Below are 20747 nucleotides of genomic sequence, written 5' to 3' on the forward strand. Positions count from 1 at the left end.
TCAAAGGTGGGCGTGTATCTCGCACATGCGCAGTTGGCTTGTACGTCTTGTTCCCAAACAGCAGCCAAGCCGTGTGATCTGAGAACAGACGAGGAACTTTGAAGTATACCTGGCTACACAAATCTCCAAACAACAGACCACGTAAGTTCATGAGAGGTTTAACTAAAGTGTATTAAAGTCACCATGCCAAAGCATTACTTTTGCATTCCTTTGTGTTGCTTGAAAAGTACTTTTGCTGGCTGCTATACGTAGCTAAACACTAGCAGGCTTCAAACCGTGTACTGTAAAACGAAACAGAACAAATCACCAGCTAGCGACTCTATATCAGACCATTTCCACTCCTAAATTGAACTGCCTGTCCTTTTTATTGAAGCAGGTGCATAGCATAACCTCAGTAAAAAGTGCAGCCTTATTTGCATCGATGTGTTATCAGTGACGGACTTCACAGGGAAGGAGCACACCCAACTCAGTTGGATCAAAGTTGAGACTGAGCCAAACAAACAACATGCTGCGTTCCATCCACACAATAGTCCTTGTTCATCTTTATTTTATGTTTTGTATTGTATTTCCTAACATTAACATTATTTCACGTTATTTGTCTCATGCAGTTGTGGAATGAGTACATTTCCTCAAGTATACTTTTGGGATACCTTTACCTTACTTGAGTATTTCCATTTTCCGATACTTTGTACTTACTTCACTACATTTCATGTATTCATTAGACACTAGTTACTTTTAACATACCATTGTGTTTATTATATGTTATAAATGTACTACTTATTTACTCAGTACTTTCCAAAATGTGCTTCATATTTGGGAATTACAATATAAATGTATATACATTTTCTAATTATTATTCAGAATAGTATAATATTCTCTAATAATACAACACATTTATTAGCGGCATTCTGCACAATAAGTACTTTTGATACTTGAGTACATTCAGCTGATAATACTTCCGTACTTAAAAGTAACTAAAGTAACATTATCAACTCAGGACTTTAGACTGTGGTATTAGTACTTTTAATTACTGAAGTAAATTATCTAAGTACTTTTTCCACCACTGGTCTCATGTTATCTTTGTACACTTATGCCTCTTCTCTTTTCTTAACTCTTGGAAATCATGCTGAATATGGACTTTTTATTTTATTTTTAGGGAAATAAACAAATGTGTCACCCTGCAATCTGGCCTTGAAAATCTACAGTTTTTCTCTTGTTGTGTCTCTCTCTTCCTCTAGATTTTTGCTTTCACTTTCTCCGTGTGGACTGACACAAAAAGCAGAGCACCGTTGGTCATGGCTGCTGCGGCTCCGTCCTCTAAAGGCAGCCTGAGAGAGGACCTGACATGCGCCATCTGCTGCGACCTGTTCCGGGAGCCCGTCATGTTGGCGTGTATGCACCACTTCTGCAAACCCTGCATCTCCAGGTACTGGAGGGGGGCTCAGGGGCCTGTGACCTGCCCACAGTGCCGCAAGGAGTTCAGCTCCAAGCAGTTTCAAACTAACTACCTGGTGGCGGCCATGGTGGAGAAGGTCCGGGTCACCACCTCGGACACTTACATCAAAAACCTTGAGGTGAGTTCAGACCTTCTGCTGGCTGCCTTCCATGCCTTTTGCTCCTAGTCGTCTTTGTTATTAAGTATTTGGCAATCTTATACAAATAACCTTATGCTCCAAAGTAAACCAGTTGATTAAAAAGGAGTTCTCTCTAACCTTTGAATACAAATGTTTTCTCTTCAGTCTACATCCGTGTTTATTTCACTGTAGTTCCACCCTGAACACATCTCACTTGAGTAGCTCAGGGCAAACTTCACTCCACTCCCTTTTATATTAGGTTATGTATGACAGGATATATGACTTAACCACAGCAGGGGAAACCATATACTCTGCCAGAATAATAAAAAATACTCGTAAAAAATTGCTCTAATAAATCATACCTTTGTGACTCCTTTTTTATTTGTAATTATTGATCATATTGTGTTTATTCAACTTTATGGTTCTTTCAAAAATAAATACTTTAAGATTTTGAAAGATAAGAAGACCAATATCACTTCAGTTTATAGAGAGCCAGCAGCTGGTTAGCCTAACTTAGTATTAAGGTTGAAAACATTGTCAAACAGCTAGCCTGGCTCTGTATTACGGTAATAAAAAAGACCTACAAACAGTTCAATAAAGCTCACTCAGTAACACTTTATATCTTGTTTGTTTAATCCATACAAAATCAACACATGGCATATTTAAAAGCCCTTTTTGTCAGACTATTTCTTGGCTTGATACAGTCTGCTGCATGTCTGTCGAAATTTTCTCTCATCTAGGCCTTAGTGTGGGCTGTCGTTCTAGTAGACTGCATTCAATTGAAATGTATTTTTGCTCATCCATATATGTAAACTACGTGAGAAAAATACTAGTTCTACATCTTTAAAAAAGTGACGGTTAAGTGCAACAACAACACAAAGTACACTCTCTGTTGAATATGGGTTCCATAATGCTCTGATCAGTCCCTTTCTTTTGTTTCTGACTTAATTGACATGTTGTTGTACAGAAACAAGTGAAAGAGATGTTGGAGAGCCAGCGCCTGAGGAAGGAGGACTTCATCAACAGTATTCGCAGAGACAAAGACAAAATGGACACCATAAAGGTACACTCCTCTGCTCACCTCGAGTGGTGGCAGCACTTAGCAGATAAGAATGTACATGAAACTCCCTAATGGCTGTTTGCAATATGCCGCTGTGCATATTTAGTGCTGTTTGCAGATGGTGGTAAGTGACAACTTCTGCTTTGATTTGTGAAAACATAATGGGGCTTGCTCCTCGGTGCATAAATGCCTCTCTAACCTCTGACTTTGTTGTGTGTCGACTTTGTTAAAGAAATATTTGCTGTGCAGTCTTTTTCTCACATGGTAATTATTTGCTTCAGCAGAGAGACCCAGTGCATCAAAACAAGACCTTGTTATTTAGCTTTAAGATGATTAAACATCCGACAAGACTGGGGATGCCACAGTAAATGACTTTAAGTTGACAATTAATGTCATACAAATTAATCAGATTTACTATTTAATTGTCTTTTTCTGTTGCTATTGCGAATGACTGTGCAACAACATCTTAATCCATATTGTAAATTGTTACAAATTGTATACATAAATGAATGCTCTTTAAAATGGTGTGATCGCTCGGGGGAAAAGGTCAATTAATATTCAAATAGTGTGTCACTGTGCTGCACATATTTCAATAGTTTCTTCTTTATCTTTAATTTATATATTAGGGCTGCTCGATGATGGCAAAAAATAATAATATCAATAATTGATATCACGATTATTAAAAACGATTATCCATTTACTTTGAAAACATACATTTATTGAAAAAAAGAGAACAGTATGTTTACCCTGAACTTTAAGTGTAATTCAACTGAAAAAACAATAATAAAAAAAAAATAAAAAAAATAATAGTTTTATTTCGATTACGTTGTTTTCGTAATCGTTGCAAGCCAAAATCGTTATTGCAATTAAAATACGATTTAATTGAGCAGCCCTAGTGTGTATATATATATATATATATATATATATATACATACATGTCATACATACATATACACTTTACTTATGTGTCTGTATCTGTGTGCTCATCTGAGCCTCCTGCATATTTTCCCTCCTTCTTCTTCACCTTCTTCTATCCCAGGTGTGAAATCCTCCTCTTTCTCATCATCTGAGAGCGCCACATCTGAATCTCCCTTAACTCTCTGCTTCAGTTCTGTCTCCTGCAACAATGTTGAGTCATTAAGTCCACGAAGATGGTCCTGATGTCCACTATAATTTACATTTAGAAAAGAGCTGTTATTTCCAAATGCAAATGATTTATTATATTATTTTTGCTTTCCGAACTAATGATATAGTTCCTAACATGTTAATAAACAAGAACATATGATTTTCATAGTAAAAATACATACCCCTCTATACATTTTGTTGTTGGTATGCCGGCCATTTTGGCTGAAAATAATGAGTAACTATAGGTTTCTTACGTAACCCCAGTTCTCAGAGTAACATGTAGTGAGATTTCTCACTATGGGATGCGCCTCATCGCGGAGCAAACAGAAGCATCAATCTCATTAGGCCAATCCTGATTGGCTGGTGATCTTGACGTCAGCGTCAGGGAATCCACCCACCCTATAAGTAGCTTGCGCCACGTCGCAGCGTCATTCAAAATAAGCACCTCTTCTCGCTTCACCTTAGCAAGGAGGGCCGTCTGGTGAGACATCTCACTACATGTTACTCTGAGAACTGGGGTTACGTAAGTAACCTATAGTTCTCATTCATAACACTCCGTTCGATGTCTCACTATGGGATATTGAAGCTCCCGTATTGCCAGACAAGCTTATCTCGAAAATCACCAAACCAACCAGAACTTAACAGGTAGAGCTCTGACTCAACACGGGGCCCAGCACTGCTGGGCCACACTAGGAGCAGAGCTGCTAGCGTGTAAAAGCGGACAAAAGTGAGCGGCAAGGACCAGCTGGCCGCTGCACAAATGTCCTGGATGGAAACACCCTTTAACAAAGCCCAGGATGTAGCCAGACCACGAGTCGAATGAGCAGGCAGACCCGTAGGTGCCTGCAAACCCTGACTCGTATAGGCCAAAGCAATCGCTTCCACAATCCATTGGGAGAGCCGTTGCTTGGTAACGGGCTTGCCCTTCTGAGGGTTAGCCCAGGATATGAAGAGTTGGTCACTACAACGAAACTCTTTTGACCTGTCCATATAAGTGCGTAAAGGACGAACTGGACACAGCAAATTCGGCCGCTGTTCCCCGGAGGGACACAGCGGCGGAGGAAATGCCTCAATGTCAATTGGGGTACATGAACCAACCACCTTAGGTATAAAGGCAGGGTTGGGCTTCAGCAACACTCTCGTTTGCCCCGGGGCAAACTGAGTGCACGAAGGATGTACAGAGAGCGCATGAATATCACTGACTCACTTGGCGGATGCCAGGGCCAGTAACAGCACTGTCTTCAGTGACAGGTGCTTCATGTCAGCTCCTTCCAGGGGTTCAAATGGGGTTCGAGTGAGCCCATCTAAAACCACTGTCAAGTCCCATAAGGGCACCAGTGACCTAGAAACAGGGAGGAGCCTGCGAGCTCCCTTCATAAAACGGCAGACCAAAGGATGTTTGCTAGCCATCTTACCCTCAAAGCCCACATGGCCTGCAGCAATAGCAGCCAGGTATGCTTTGATCGTAGAAAAAGCTCTGTGTTTATCAATTAGGTCCTGTAGAAAGGATAAAATCATCCCAACAGGACATTGAAAAGAGGTGTGCCCTTTTTGAAGGCACCATTCCTCAAACACCCTCAACTTACAGTCATAGAGGGACCTGGTGGAGGAAGCTCTTGCACTCTGAATAGTGTTTATCACCTACTGCGGGAGACCCACTGTATTCAGATTGTACCACTCACGGGCCAGGCCCATAGGGCCAGGCGCTCCGGGTGTGGGTAAAAGATCGTCGTCCCCCGCCAGTATCTCCATGACAGTATGTCCCTGCGTTGTGGGAGCTGCCAAGGCTGCCCGCACAGCAGCTGATATATCTCCGCCAGCCAGTACATTGCAGGCCATTGCGGAGCTATCAGGATCAGTGTGTGGCGCTGTTCTCTCACTCTGGCCAGAGTTGGGCGTATCAGAGCCAGGGGTGGGAACGTGTACAGGAGGACTGGAGGCCAAACGTGCGCGAGCGCGTCCACGCCTAACGGTGCGTTTAGATCGCGCATTGAAAAGAACAGCTGACAATGAGCATCTTCTTTTGATGCGAACAGATCTATCGCGGCTCGGCCGTAACGCACCCACAGCTGACTCACAACCATTGGATGTAGAGTCCAGTCTGCATACAGTGGTACACCTCTGGACAGCAGGTCTGCCCCGAGGTTCATCACTCCTGGTACGTGCGTCGCTCTCAGAGAGAGGAGACGACCGCAGCTCCACAAGATCAGTTTGCGTGCCAGCATGTGTAACTGGAGAGAACGCAAACCCCCTTGACGGTTTATATACGATATTGTGGTCGTATTGTCTGTCCTCACGAGGACATGATGTCCTCTGAGAAAAGGCAGAAAGTGTTTTAGGGTGAGGAACACCGCTAAAAGCTCCAGGTAATTTATGTGCGACCGTTGGAGGTCTCTGCTCCAGAGTCCCCTCACAGGTCGACCTGCGTAAATACCTCCCCAGCCCGTCAGACATGCGTCGGTGGTGACCACCTTCCGTGATAGGACAGCACCCATAGGCACGCCCCGTACTAGAAAAGTCGGGTGCAGCCAGTGGCACAGTGCCATTACGCATTTCACAGTGACCATCACTCTCTGCGCGCCATGACGCACAGGGTTTAGTCTGAGGGCGGCTACCCAGCGCTGAAACTCCCTCCCTGTGTAAGCTCCCCAGTCGTACCACCAGGATGGCTGACGCCATGAGCCCCAGTAACCGCAGACATGATCTGAAGAGAACATATTTGCGCAGCCGGAAATGAGCGAGACAAGCTCTGAAAGCTTTCACTCTTTCTGCTGACAGGCGGGCTGTAAAGGGCACCGAGTTCAGGTGTAGACCCAGGAAGAGTACAGTCTGGGCTGGGGACAACATGCTCTTTTCTGTGTTTATTATGAAACCCAGGTTGAGCAGGTGTTTTACGAGGATATTTATCTGCGTAATAGCCTCGTGTTCCGACTGTGCGAGAAGCAGCCAGTCGTCCAGGTAGGTTGCCAGGCGAATACCCTGTTGTCTTAACGGGGCTATCGCGGCTTCCGTACATCGTACAAACACTCTTGGACTGAGAGACAGACCGAAGGGAAGTACTCTGTACTCGTAACAGACACCCTGAAATGCGAACCTCAGATATTTCCTGTGTGGGTAATATACTGGGATGTGGAAATACGCATCTTTCAGATCGACTGATGTAAACCAGTCGTTTTGTCGCACGAGACGTAACAGAGATGTGTGAGTGAGCATTCTGAATTTGTATCTTTTGAGATATTTGTTCAGAGCTCTTAAATCTAGTATTGGCCGAATTCCGTTCCCTCCCCGTTTGGGATCGAGGAAATACTTGGAATAAAAGCCGCTCTGACTCTGTTCGGCGGGTATTATAGATATAGCCTTCTTTTCTAGTAGCGAGAGAATCTCTTGCTCCAGAATATGGGCTGACTCTCCCCGGGCTTGTGAATACAGAATGCCCGAGAAGCGAGGGGGGGTGACAGCGAATTGGAGCCTGTAGCCCCGTGTTACTGTCTTGAAAACCCAGGCAGAAGCTGTGAGCATCTTCCACCTTTCGATCCTTAAAGCGAGCGGAGATGTCACGTCTCTTTCCCTCTGAGTCTCTATTTGTTGTGTTATCAACCCAAGGTTTATAACCCCAGCCGACACTGCGCATGCGCGTGGCGGTGGTGTCTTCACAGCCCCAGCCGGCACTGCGCATGCGTGTGGCGGTGGTGTCTTCACAGCTCCAGCCGGCACTGCGCATGCGCGTGGCGGTGGTGTCTTCACAGCCCCAGCCGGCACTGCGCATGCGCGTGGCGGTGGTGTCTTCACAGCTCCAGCCGGCACTGCCCATGCGCGTGGCGGTGGTGCCTTCACAGACCCGTCTATTATCCGCCTTTTGAGAGAGGCCGTAGCTCAAAAGAGGGACAGGTGACAGACTGTTTATTGTTTTTCTTTTCATTTTTTTGGACTGCGCCCTCGGCTTGAAGACTGGATGCGACAGTGAAAAATGGTTTATTTGAAAACAATGGTATTTGTGACATGTGTTTTTGTGACTTAGGCAGATAGCAGAACTCGCTGTCTCTGGTACTAAGTCCGTTTCCCTTCTAGCGCGAACTTGAGGATGGCGTTGCGGCATCACTCGAGGTGGCGGGAAGATGGGGGCATGGTGGCACCCCAAAAACACATCTGGAGCTGGGGAACAAGGATCTTCCAGCTCTGTCACAGAGGAGAGGAGGCTGTCAGGCCGCCCGCTTCTTCTTCCTCGACTGGTGACTGAAAATCTGAGTCAGCTGTGCCTGAACGGCTGCTGCCGGAACCGGAGATTTTCTCGGCCAGCTCGTCCTCGTCTCCTGCCTGGGCTGGGGACTCGGGGTGGGCTGTGGCCTCTGCTGCCTCGGTATCTTGGACCGGGCAGGACGTGAGGCAACTTGGGCGAAGGACTGCCGCGAGACCGTTGCAGGTAGCGGCTGGACCCTTCGGGGGAGACAGAGGTGGAGGGCCTCGTCTTCCTTCTTTTTCGACTCACACCTCCGCTGCATCGAGACTAAAGCGGAGCCGAAAATACCCTCGGGAACGATAGGCATGTCGAGAACATCCTCCTTTTCCCGGTCTGGGAGGTTGGTCAGGTTGAGCCACCTGGCTCTGTCCTGTACCACCATTATACCCATGACTTTGCCCTTGGCCTGGACTGCACAGCGCTACACACTGAGGCAAATGTCCGTGATCGCTGCGATCTCGTCCCACACGGCCGGCTCAGGCTTGCTCGACAGGTCCTCGCAGAGCTCCGCCTGGTAGGCGGTCAGCAGTGAGGATATGTTGAGTGCTCTGGCGGACAACGCTGCGGCTTTATAGGCCCGTTCCGTCATCGCTGACTGGAATCGGTCTGCTTTCACCGGTAGCAAGGGGTTCCTGCTTGGTGTCGGAGCCAGCCTCGGTTGGAGGTGGGCTGCCACCAGCGGTTCCATGGGCGGTATGCGGAGCAGGCCAAGCCTCTCCATACCGTCACAGTCCAGGGAGGAGGCTGGATTGGGGCCTTATTACTGAAGGGGATTACTCTCCGGGAAGACTGGAAGGAGCTGCCTCTTTGTCCTCGCTGCTTGGGGCAAAGTCTTCCCCTCGTAGCGAGACCTGGAGGTCTCCTTGGCCATTTCAGGCCATGGGATGTCCAGCCTGGATGCGGCGCGTTGACACACGGCCTGCAGGTCCATGCTCAGACAGGGCGAAGCTGGTGCGCTATTGCCCGGGAGAGCAACCATCGCTCCCGGCTTTGCAGCCTGAGCTGATCACACGAAGATATCATGTTCTTGCTCATCCGAGTCGGACAGGAGGAACTCAGAGGCATCCTCTTCGTCCATCCATATATTCCAACTCCAGGACATCCTCCGCGGGCGAGACCATGGTGAGGTCCAGCCGGGAGCCCCAGCTTGGTATAGCGCGGGGCTCCGCTCTCGCATCTCTTGCCGCCACCGGGTCCCAGCCTGACACGGCGTGGGACTCTGGTTCTGCAGCTGCCGCTGTTGTTGAGCCCCAGACGACACAGTACGGGGCTCAATCTCTGCGGCGGGCGCCCCCGTGTCTTGATTGCCAGCCGGCGAATCAGCGGACATGAGGGGGTCCTGTCCCGACAAGCTAGCTTGGCGTGCTAGCTGTCGGCGGAGGCTCTTGATGGTGAAGCGGGCAAAATGCCCGCACGAACCGGGGTTGTTGATAGCCTCCTGGGCGTGTTCCAGCCCGAGGCAGGACGAGCAGACCTGGTGTTAGTCTGTACCTGATATCTTCAACCCGCAGCCGCAGGGCCGAGCCTCAGAGTCCCTGACTCCTCTGGTGTGAGGGAGAGAAGCGTCCATCTTGTTCGCCGTGGTGACTGCGTGGAGAGGACCCGCTCGTAACAGGTACGTTGCTGAGAATTTTTAATTTTTTTTTCCCCCCATCTTTCGTTAATCCGGAGAAAAAGCGACGGTGTAGAATTTTATTCTCAAAGAATATTAACATGCGCCCTTTTTATCTTCCCCTCCTCTGGTGTGAGAGAAAAAAAGAAAAACGTCCTCGCTACCGTGGTGTCGGTAGTGAGGGAAGGCAAGCTAGCAACAGGTGTGTTACTAGCTTGAAAAATCAAAACCTTACCTTTTATCTCCGAAGAAAGAAACGGCGAGGTAGATTGCAATACTAACTTGTGTGTTAGTATTAACAGTCTTCTTGCAAAGCAGAAAAGTAGCCGGCGAGCGCCCGTCGACCGAAAGTTAGCTTTGGGTTCAGTCTGTAGACTGTTAAAGTCCTTATCTTGCGTAATTTACTGTAGCTGAAAGATCATAGAACTGTTTCAAAATGCATTAACTTGTTGGGTCTTATTCCAGTAACACGTGATATAGATCGAATATCGTTTCCTATTTGCTGTAAATCACTTGTTAATATCGGGAAAATGGGTCAAATTCAGAGGTATCCAGAAAAGTCTGGATTCAAACTTGCCGCTGCTTGGTGCTGTGTCGTGACGTCACGTGTGGTTCCGCGAATCCTGGTGAGTTCAGCCCGTCCCAGCATCACACAGTGTAGCATTGCTGGTATAGCCGCATGTCAACTTTGTGTATCAGTGTTTATCTCCGAGTTTGTCTTGTTTTTTCCGGATCATGGTGAAGAGGTGTGTCGTTGGCGGGTGTAGCAACACCAATCGGGATGGTTTTACCGTTCATTTGTTCCCGAAAGAGAAGGTTTTACGGGAGAAATGGGAGCGATTTGTGCGGAACACAAGAAAAAATTGGCAGTGCGCCAGTGAAACCAGCGTTATTTGTGGGGCACATTTTGTTGTCCCTGATGATTTTGAAGGCTACCAACAATGGAAGATGGGTTTCAAAAAACAGTTGGACATAAGAAAGGGTGCAATTCCATCAATTAGGACAGGTGATTCAACCCCAATGACTTCCTCGCGTTCCGAGGCTGAGCCCCAGGCATCGTCGATATTTCGCGGCCAACGGGAGACAACGCTGTCCGATAGTAAACAGGGTGAAACACAAGTGATGTCAGACTCCTTGGCGGAACCCCTACAAAAGAAACACAGGTCCGATAAAGCTGTGAAAAAACTAACACTGTCCAGGGTGAGTGAACCATCAATTTGAAATTTGTTTATCATTTATATATCCTAATCTAAGTTGTTTTCGTTGTGAACTCTCGCTGGCTGCGCGCATTGGCTGTCGATCCGGACGGCAGCAGGGAGCCAGACAGCGGCAGCCGGGAACCACACGTGACGTCACGAAATGGCCTGCTTCCAGAAGCAAAGTTTTTTTATTGGACCTAATATTTTTCCTTTTTTTACATATTATTCAGTATGAAATAAAGAAACATACATTGAATATCTGTTGCATACACCCCCCAGAAATCAACTGCCAAAAAAAGTTTTTAATGTAAGATAAGGACTTTAAGCTAGCCCGGCTACTAATATGTCGAGATGTGCTCTGAAGCGAGAAGAGGTGTTTGAATGACGCTGCGAAGTGGCACAAGCTACTTATAGGGTGAGTGGATTCCCTGACGCCGACGTCAAGACCACCAGCCAATCAGGATTGGCGTAATGAGATTGATGCTTCTGTTTTCTCCGCGATGAGCCGCATCCCATAGTGAGACATCGAACGGAGTGTTATGAATGAGAACTTCCCAGCATGCAATTTTAGCAGCATGCCAATGACATATCACTGGAAAGCCCAGGATGTCCTCTGTACAGTGCAGCAGGGACTGATAGAGTAGCTAAAAAGAGTAAAAGGAGATGCATGTTAATAAAATATCCACTACAGAGGGCATTGGTCAATAGGCTGGGTTTCAGGATATATATACAGATATTTATATATAAAAAATTATTTATTATGAATAAAAACTCATGGTTTCAGACAATAATTGAATGTAGCTGCAGCAGAGACTCTGTCTGCGCTGTACATTTACAGACAATTTTGCTGCTAATTTCTGGATCAACCTCTTCCCTTTCTGTCCCTGATAATCCTTTTTTTATTGTGATTTATCAAATGCTGGATGGAAGCTGCAACTCCAGCAGAACCTCCTCACGTCTGCACCAGAAGGGGAGACTCAATAGAGGTGTTATCGATACCTCTTAGTTATCATCTTGTTATGTAAACCACACATACTGTATGGTCTGAAATGAGCCGTAACAGAAGAACCTGTCCAACTGCGCTTTGTTTCCATGTTTCTTTAAGGCCTAGACAAAACTTCATTACACCATGTGACAAACTGTTCACAGGCGACAGAAACTTAAACGCATCTAATGCGTATGAGACAGATGGAAGATAAGAGCTTGCATTTAGACGGCATGCTGTGCTGAGATGAGGAACAGGAAATCCTTCCCCCCCAGTCTTCATTTGTTTGACTCGTAGACCTTTGATGCAAAGTGTTGCTTGATTACCACTTGTTTGTCTCTCTCAAGAGATGTGTACTTTTGGGGAAGCAATTAAGAGCTTTAATGGGACAAGCCAACATAGCTGTGGTAGAACAACGAGAGATGCAACATGATGTTCTCCATCTATAACATCGCTCATTTGTCCCTGTTGTAGAGAGTGGGAGCAGATCTGCAGGCTCGGGTCAAAGGGGAGTTTGCAGCTCTCCATCAGATCCTGCAGGATGAGGAGTTCTGCATGCTGGAGCAGCTCAGGAGGGAGCAGGGGGAGGAGGTGGAGAGAGTGCAGCACCACATGGAGGCCATGGAGCTGGCAGTAAGACAGCTGGAGGAGAATATGAGAGTGCTGCATCTGGCGAGTGCTGACACTGAGAACATCGTCCTGACTCAGGTAAGCTTTGGCTAGGACTCAAAGTCTAAAAGAGAATCCAGGTTTGAAGTAGAGTTTCAAGCCTTAAAATAGTCATTCAACTGTGAATGTGTCTATCACATCTGCACTTTTAATAATAGTGTCATGTGATTTTTCCTTTTTGCTCTAGCTCCCACAGATAAAGTAAGTGAAATATTTCAGTTTGATGAATAATAGATTTTTTGTTGTCGTGTTTGCACCTTTCATATGTTTTTATTTGTGCTCTAAATATATGACCATCATTTGCTTTTTTCCTACAGGCCATGTGTGCAGGTGAAGAACGCCCTGGAGTTTGAAATAAACGCTTTCAGCAACAAATACCTGGCCCCATTACAGTACATCACATGGAGAAGGATGTTCAAGTCTCTGAAGCCAGGTAATCTCCTCTCCGATGTGCTTCATTAGATACTAAAAGACTTGCCTCAGCAATGGGAGTAATTACTGAATGATTACTGAAATGATGAAAAGATGCTGAAGACACGCAGTAACAACACCATTGTTCCACTAATGATATTTCATTTATTGAAAAATGTGACTAACGCACTGTTAAACCTAAACGTCATTAATTCTTTCACCCCACAGGTCCTTCCCCATTAACGTTTGATGTCGACACAGCGCACCCGAGCATTCAGGTCTCCAGGGACAAAACGGCGGTTGTTGAATGTGACATCATGATCCCGCACAACGACCACAACAAGCGCTTCCTGCAGTGCGTCAACATCCTGGCTGCACAGGGTTTCCAGTCAGGCCGACACTACTGGGAGGTAGAAGTGGGCTCCAAGCCCAAGTGGGACCTGGGCGTGGCCTCGGAGGCCGTCGACAGGCACACTCGTATCAAGCTGAGCCCCGAGAGCGGCTACTGGACGCTGCGGCTGCGTAATGCCGGCGAATACTCGGCCGGCACGCAGCCCTGGACCAGGCTGCAGCTCGTCTCCGCCCCTCAGAGGCTCGGGGTCTACTTAGACTGCGAGGAGAGGAGGGTCTCCTTCTACAACGCCGATGATATGAGCCTGCTGTACTCGTTCACCAACGGGCCGAGGGGCAAGGCGTTCCCCTTCTTTAGTCCGTGCATCAGTGACGGCCGACAGAAACCTCCGCCTATCAAACTCCTCCACTACCCTCCTGTCGCTCTGTCTGGCTAGCATGGGGGCAATCGATACAAAGCTTTTCAGTATGCAAAGCCTTCTATTCACTTATTGACCAATAACTGTTAGCACTAGGCTCTTAAAAGACAGCAGTGCCTTTTTAGCATTATGGGTCTCTATCAGCCATTTCAGATTGCTCTATTGATCAGATACAGTATATCTACTTTCTACCCGCAATAAGCCTTTAAAGCCTTGATATGTTAAGAACAATGCTATATTCCTTCATTATAATTAAAATAGTTCTGAAGAGGCTAATTCTATGTGCTGTAGCCATCAACAGAAACATTAAACTAACACTTTATTCAACAATTTTGAATAGTGAAGCTGGATGCATGCGGTTCTTCACTGCTCATCCAAATCTCTTAAAGAAGATGAAGACAGTTGACCTTTCAATGATACTCCTTTTATTTATTTTTCATTAAGTCAGACTGTCCTCAGTCGCTTGTAAAAGGTTATTGTTTTAATCACCATTGAGTTTTATCAGCATAAAAGATGTGTGCACTTTAGTTTGAGATTTTACTGATTAAATGGTTCATGTTTGGACTTCGGTCTGAAATGAGAAACAGATGTTCTTTCTGATGAAGTTTAACATTCAAATGTAACTTCATAGCACCTTTACGAGTTCTGTATATGACTTCTAGCAGCTGTTGATTTGTCATTATCTATAAAAATATACATTATACGTGCTTAAATGTAAGTCTGATATAATGCACTCTTGTTTTTTTATAGAGCACGGAGATATAGTTCTTTACAGGATTCAGTGTATGCAGTATATTTACATTGTTGCCATTGCATGTCAGTTGCATATGAACCCAAATGATCACTGTAAAACTGCCGATTCAAACAATAAACCAAATCACTCTTTTCACAAAACGTTGTCTTTGATTCTCTTCTGAAGCTGTGAACCTACACTCTTACATGACCTCACTTGAAATAATCGAGGATGTTATTAAGCATCATCAAAGCAGAAAGCTTGACTATGAATACACAAGTCATCCCTGACACTTTTGGAGAAAGAAGAGGCAGGCTCTCGGTTATCTTCACAAACACACAAAAGCACTGATGTCCTGTTTCCTCCTGCCAGGTGAAAGGTCACAAAAACAGAGTGACAGTGGGGATGCCTCAGGGCCTCGGGGGGCTGCTGAAGCAGGATGCTGCTGCCTCCTCTGCAAATTGGAAAAGAGGCACAATGAACTGCACCTGAGGGGGACCACGCTCTTCCTGCACAGCGGCGTGTGGGTGCGTATACAACACACTTACAATGCACTGGTCAGCCACTCTGACTTGTAACTGCAGAGAGTTAACTCGTTTCCTAATCTGAAGAGAGCAGTTACGTTTTATTAAATCTGAGGTGAGTATGAGTGGTTCTGTGGCTCTTTTTGGACCACATGTCCTCTCATGGTGCCTCTTGGATTACAAAAGTGACTGCATAAAATGTATCATAGTATTTGTGTTGTTTTAAATTGTGGTATGTAGCTTCATTAGAGGCATACAAATGTAAAGTTGTACTTTCCATTATGTTCCTATAAACAGTGGGAAAATGGCAACGTTTAATGTGGAAGTGGTCATGTAAAGATTATCATTGCCCAACTCGTTAGTTCCTCTTAACTCTTTAGCTCATTGTGGTTGCTTTTCTGTTTTTAATGCATTGTTTCTTACATTTTCAAACAGCAAGCAGTTGTCTCTAGCCCAACAAAATGTATTAGACCCACTGTCCACCTTATTTGTCCAGCCCAAAACAACATACTAGCTGTTGAACATCGTGTAGCATTTAGCAACCAAACGGCCAGATAATGTTGGCTTGTTATGCTGCTCTCAAGTGGCAAAAAAACTACCAGAGCTGTTCAAAAATAAATGTAGGGTTGTGACAATTTCCAGTTGAATGAAACAAGCAACCATCTTGCTATGGGATCACAGAACACTAGTTGCGACATCAAACCAGACCAACAAATGGCCTATTCCTCATTTCCTAGCCCCCCAAATCTTGCACCCTTGCTCAGATCACATCCATCTTCGGACTTGGCCTTCATTTTGATCTGAAGTTTACCAAAATTGTGATTTCACTTTGCATAGTTGTGACAAAATCTGTCCCAAGACATATTAATACATGGCAAAATACTCAAAACTGCTTCTGTGGTAGTTCCTGCTAAAATAGATGTACCCTTGGCCACATTGGGCCATGAGGACACAAAAACAAACCAGATGAAAACAAAACCAGTGTCCTAGTCATGGCTGGTGACGAGGCAAACTTCCGGTACCATTTGCTTTGACCTCCAGGAGTTCAGCATAGAAGGATTTATGTGGACATCCTGCTTCTCACTCTTTGCTTTGGCTTAAAGGTAAGGTAAAATACACTTTTTAATGTCTTTTATACATAAACATGTGTCCCCTTTGAATTAAGAATACACCCTACCGCCGCTTGCTGGTAAGGAGAGCTATTGCCACTCACGCATGCGCAGTGCGTACATGCTACTTGGCCGTCGGCTGAAGACTTTGCGGCATGTCTTCCAGTGCGACTTTTTGGCCAAGACGCAGGAGACGTGAGGCGACACAACAATCGGGTCCGTCAGGACGTGTTCTTTGGTGTCAGTTTGGTGTGTCAGGGCCTTAAAGTAACAGACAGAGAATCAGCACTTTTGAAACAGGGCTGAAACAGAGGGGATTATGGGATGCTGCAATGCATGATCTGTTTGGTATTTCAAGCCAAACACTTCAGAGACATGTTTTGTATATATCTGAGACCTATAATATATTGATGAAAAACAGTATAATAGGGGACCTTTAATAAATAATAAGTTGATCAATTATTTACTGCTCCTTCTTTTAGTCGAACAACTTTGCATAGCCGCTGTTCCGCTGTCTTACTCGTAACGAAAACAAAACAAAAACCCTCTCTATCAGCCAACTCACAACAGCTTGGCAGAGTGCAAAGCCATGCACAGGCCCATGGGCATGGACTTCAGTGAGAGAGCAAGCTGTTGAATGCGCGCTCCACTTCCTTCCTATGATAGTAACGTGTGGATCTGTAATGTGTTTCCTGACCTCAGGATGGGCCGGATGGAGTGCTGGCACTTCAAGGACGGGTCTTTGGGTCCACAGTTGTCTCTCAGGAGCCAGCAGTATTATATATTAAAACGTTTTTTGGACACAGCAGGGGCAATCATACAAAACTACACAAGGCCTTTTGTTAGTCTGAATGGTTTGCCTGGATGCTTATGTGTGCAGTGTATTGTTACACTCAAGTGTTTTCATTGGTTACTGACATTATCCGTTCTACATCCATGGTGAGATTTGGTAACTCCCTGGACATAGCTTTGTTAGGCTATCAACACGATTTAGCGTGTTTATGTTCCTCTGAAACTGAGGGCGCTGCGGGGCTGAAACCAGGAGAACATTTTAATTACAACCATTCAATCACAACATTGTGTTTTAAGGTCAGAGAGGTGGATGGCCGTAAGGGATCCGGGAGGAAACTGATGCCCACAATAACACCCAACGATCCCTCGACTCCCTGTTATTCCACAAAAGCCTGATCTCCGGGTCTCCGCGGCTTGGAAATCATTAAGAATAACAACATAATCATATTGGGAAAGAAATGTTTTTACTTATTGACAGCTGCTGTTTGATTGATGGACTGGTATTCAACAGTTCTTAAGACACAGTTAGGAATGAGTCTCGAGTCAGCTAGCGTTATTATCGTTGTAATGGATTTCCAAGAGGAGATAACAGCAGACTATTGATTTTACAGCACATGGTGTTTGAAAGCAGAGCTGACTGATTATATTGGCTTGAATGTGCATGCTGGTTCCTCTGTGGCTCCACAAGAGGTTCGATTGGACCTTGAAGCTGTTGCTGCATCCGAAAAGTTATGAATTAATCACACAGCTGCATCCAAAATTCTAACTGTGTGTGAGGGCTAGATCAGTCAAGTTCACTCCTATTGTGTCACATTGACTTTTTATTTCCATCTTAAGTGTACTTGGTACATAGATTTCCAATTTTCAAAAACCCTCTTTGTAAAATAAAACAGTGCTGAAAGCAGCTCACTTTTGCTTTGCTCTACATGATCTTCATTTATGCTCCAAGGACTGCTGGGGAGGATGGATGAATGTGTGGGTTAACAGGACTTGGACAAGACCTGAAGAACTCATTGGAGTCATCATTAAATAATAATTACATACTCTTATAATGAGCTGCTCCAAAGGCACCTCTGCTCAGCTGTGGTTCACTAAGCTCTGAAAGAAAGAAAAGATAACTTTTGCTACATCAAATTAACGGCAGACATTTGACCCCAACAGATAATATTGTATTGACATTATGGGGTCAGAAGCTTTAAGAGAAGTATTATCGTGTGGATTAAAGACCGGCGACCAGAGGAGAAAGAACCCTGACAGAGTCTTTAATATTCCTGCAGAGGCTGATGTTTTGTTAACTTCCTCGATGACACTGCTGTACTCCTGTGGTGGCTTTATGGGAATTTCTGATGGCATTAGGATTATCTGCTGAGCTTTTGAATGGCTGTCAGGAGGTATTTAAGTGGTTTGAAAGGTCCATGAAATGAAAATGAATGTATTGCACACAGTCTGCACATAAGCAACACATTACAGCTCCCGTACAGAGTCATGCATTCTGTTAACTTGGAAGTTAGTGTATAATGCGTCCTGTAATTATCTATTCACTGTTAGTATTCAGATACTTTACTTGAGTAAATACTAGTAGGAATACGAGACACTACAAGTAAAAGCCCCGCATTTTAAACCTTATCTAGGTAATGTTTGATCAGCAAATATCCTAAGTAATCAAACATAATATGCAGAAAAAATTCCCTATCAGATATTTACTTATGATGTCTTTGAATTAGGATTACTGCTGCCTTGATTTCTATGTTTTACACTGTAGTTGTTTAAGGTTGTGCTAACTCTTTATATATTGTTGGGTAATGGGTAGGATCATATTCTGTGAGATTAACATTATGTTGCAGTGCCACCGTCCTGTTAAAACCAAGTATCTCTAAAAAAGTTAACTTTTCCTAAACTCAGAGAAAAAAACAGCCCTGTTTACAGCTTTCTGACGATGCGTTTTCAAGCTAATCCAAGGGGGCTTCAAAATGTATTTTTTTTTACCTAAGAAGGAGATTTATTTCTAAAAGGAACACTTCATCCTTCCTGTCAGGAAAGCTCAGAAAATGTGTTGATCCATGGTTGTAACTGGACGGGGAGGGGATGAAAAAAATGTAATCTAAAAGCTATTTTAAGAGGTCAGATACATGTAATGAATTGGAGTATATATGTCTATCGTTGGTGTAGTTTAGTAAAAGTATAACGTTGCATACAATGGAAGTTCTACATTCCACCACTGCCTAAAGGTCTTTAACACAGTGGATGAAATGAATGGGATCCAGCAGGGAGCGAAATGTGTCATGGATGTTCGGGACCCACCCACCCCCCCCCCCCCCCCCCATACACACACACACCTCCTATTCCCCTTGTTTTATGAAATGGATGGGTGGGTGTGCATGCGCTCCAGTGACGAGCAAGGGAAGGGAAATCGTTGTAAATCCCATTCAGTGCCTTGTGCATCCTTTGGACAAAACGGGGTTAGAATAGTTCTTTCTTTTTCCTCAGCATTTGGGCTGAGCTCTGTGTGCACAGTAGCCTACAGACAGGCATCGGTTGGCCGAGGTTCACCTGAGTTTTCCCTCCATCCATGGACATTCATTCACACCCCATCTCCACTGTGTCCACCAGCAGGCAAACTAACGACTTTTTAAGAAACACCGCGCAAGCTTCTGCGCTCCTGGACCGGAGATCTGGAGATGAAGACAGATGTTACGCTTTTCTGTCGGACTTTGATTGGAATAGCATATGCCTCAGGTGAGGAAACTTTTACCTTAAAAGTTTTGAGCGCTTAACTTTTATGAGCTGACTGTTGACACTGACTTTCGATACATGTTCTTTCTGAGCTTAATTAAGTTTTATTTCTAGCCTAAGCGTTTTATCCACGTTAAACTGCGGTGTCAATCTGAAGCATGTAGATCCTGAACTTTTCTGATTTCCTCCTCTTTTATACATTTAAAACGCAGTGGGACATTTCAACATGTTATAACTCATGAATTATATTCAATCAGAAACAGGGAATGCATTCGCGTTTGCCTGCTTTCAATCCCCTCAGTCCTAGTGCACACACATTGCATTATCATTTATCACTCCTACATGATTGAAAGTTTGCCTCTCCATATGGGACTGAATTAATAAGGAGCCCAGTGGGAGTCTCCAAGTCTACATCCAGATAGGCACTAGAGGGAGGCATGCTGTTGTTGTGTTGGATACAGATGCAGCTGTTAATTGTTGATACTAAACTCACAATGAGAAACAAATAATAGATCATATCTGTTATGATGACTTTGAATGACTTAACTTATGAGTAAGGGCTTTTTTTGTACAGTAGTAGGTAAGAGGCAGAGTGGGAGGAGAGCTGGCTGGACTGACATGTGAAGGTCCCTTAAAATCTCCCAGAGTGGTGTCTTGATGTAATCTAAAATGGTTAAAACAGTATTATCTGAGAGAAAGTCACTTGTATCCAGTACAAACCAACTCGTTTGGAGACATTTGGGGTTATTGTCAGCGTGATCTGCCTCCAAATGTGCTTTGTAGTCACTTGTGTTGCTAGAACATTCACAGCTGAGACTAACGCACATTGTTTTTATTGTAATATTTCATAGCAGATACAGGGCCCTCTGATAAATGTTGTTATCTGGGAGTATGGCTGACACTGTTTTTCCCAGTGACTGAATGTGTATGTTTGAGTTGTTCATCACTGATAGCTGGGGAACAGCTGTTCATAAAGAACAGGGAATATTTTGTGAGAGGCGCCATATGGTACATTTTGACTCCAGGGTGGAGGGATGTTCTCTATCTCCTCAAGCTTCCTTGGGTGGATCACGTACATTTGAAGGAACAGATAAACTCTGTGAATGAGGAATAATTGCTGCCCTCAGGAAAAGTAATATTTTATTTATTAATGAGCACCAAATATATTCTGAATTTCTCATCATTTATCACCTTATGACCTTTTATGGCTGTAA

General features: G+C 44.7%; 2 protein-coding genes across 3 annotated transcripts in view; both read left to right on the plus strand.

Annotated features, from left to right (window-relative positions):
- On the plus strand, positions 1 to 14536 carry trim105 (tripartite motif containing 105). The gene is made up of 7 exons (XM_079669108.1): positions 1 to 141; positions 1239 to 1574; positions 2542 to 2637; positions 12267 to 12500; positions 12649 to 12662; positions 12779 to 12894; positions 13101 to 14536. Exons 2-7 carry the CDS (start codon positions 1296 to 1298, stop codon positions 13658 to 13660), a joined length of 1299 nt encoding a protein of 432 aa, XP_079525234.1. The 5' UTR covers positions 1 to 141; positions 1239 to 1295; the 3' UTR covers positions 13661 to 14536.
- Positions 14537 to 19173: 4637 nt separating this feature from the next.
- The window catches only part of flt4 (fms related receptor tyrosine kinase 4), a 49364-nt gene continuing 47790 nt past the window's right edge, over positions 19174 to 20747 (plus strand). For both annotated transcript variants that reach the window (XM_079669089.1, XM_079669090.1), the window contains exon 1: positions 19174 to 19536. In XM_079669089.1, coding sequence (XP_079525215.1) covers positions 19479 to 19536 — 58 coding nt within the window. In that variant the 5' untranslated portion in view covers positions 19174 to 19478. The remainder of the gene's footprint in view (positions 19537 to 20747) is intronic.

This window comes from Notothenia rossii (genome assembly GCF_949606895.1).
Source record: "Notothenia rossii genome assembly, chromosome: 3".
Classification (NCBI taxonomy): Eukaryota; Metazoa; Chordata; class Actinopteri; order Perciformes; family Nototheniidae; genus Notothenia; species Notothenia rossii.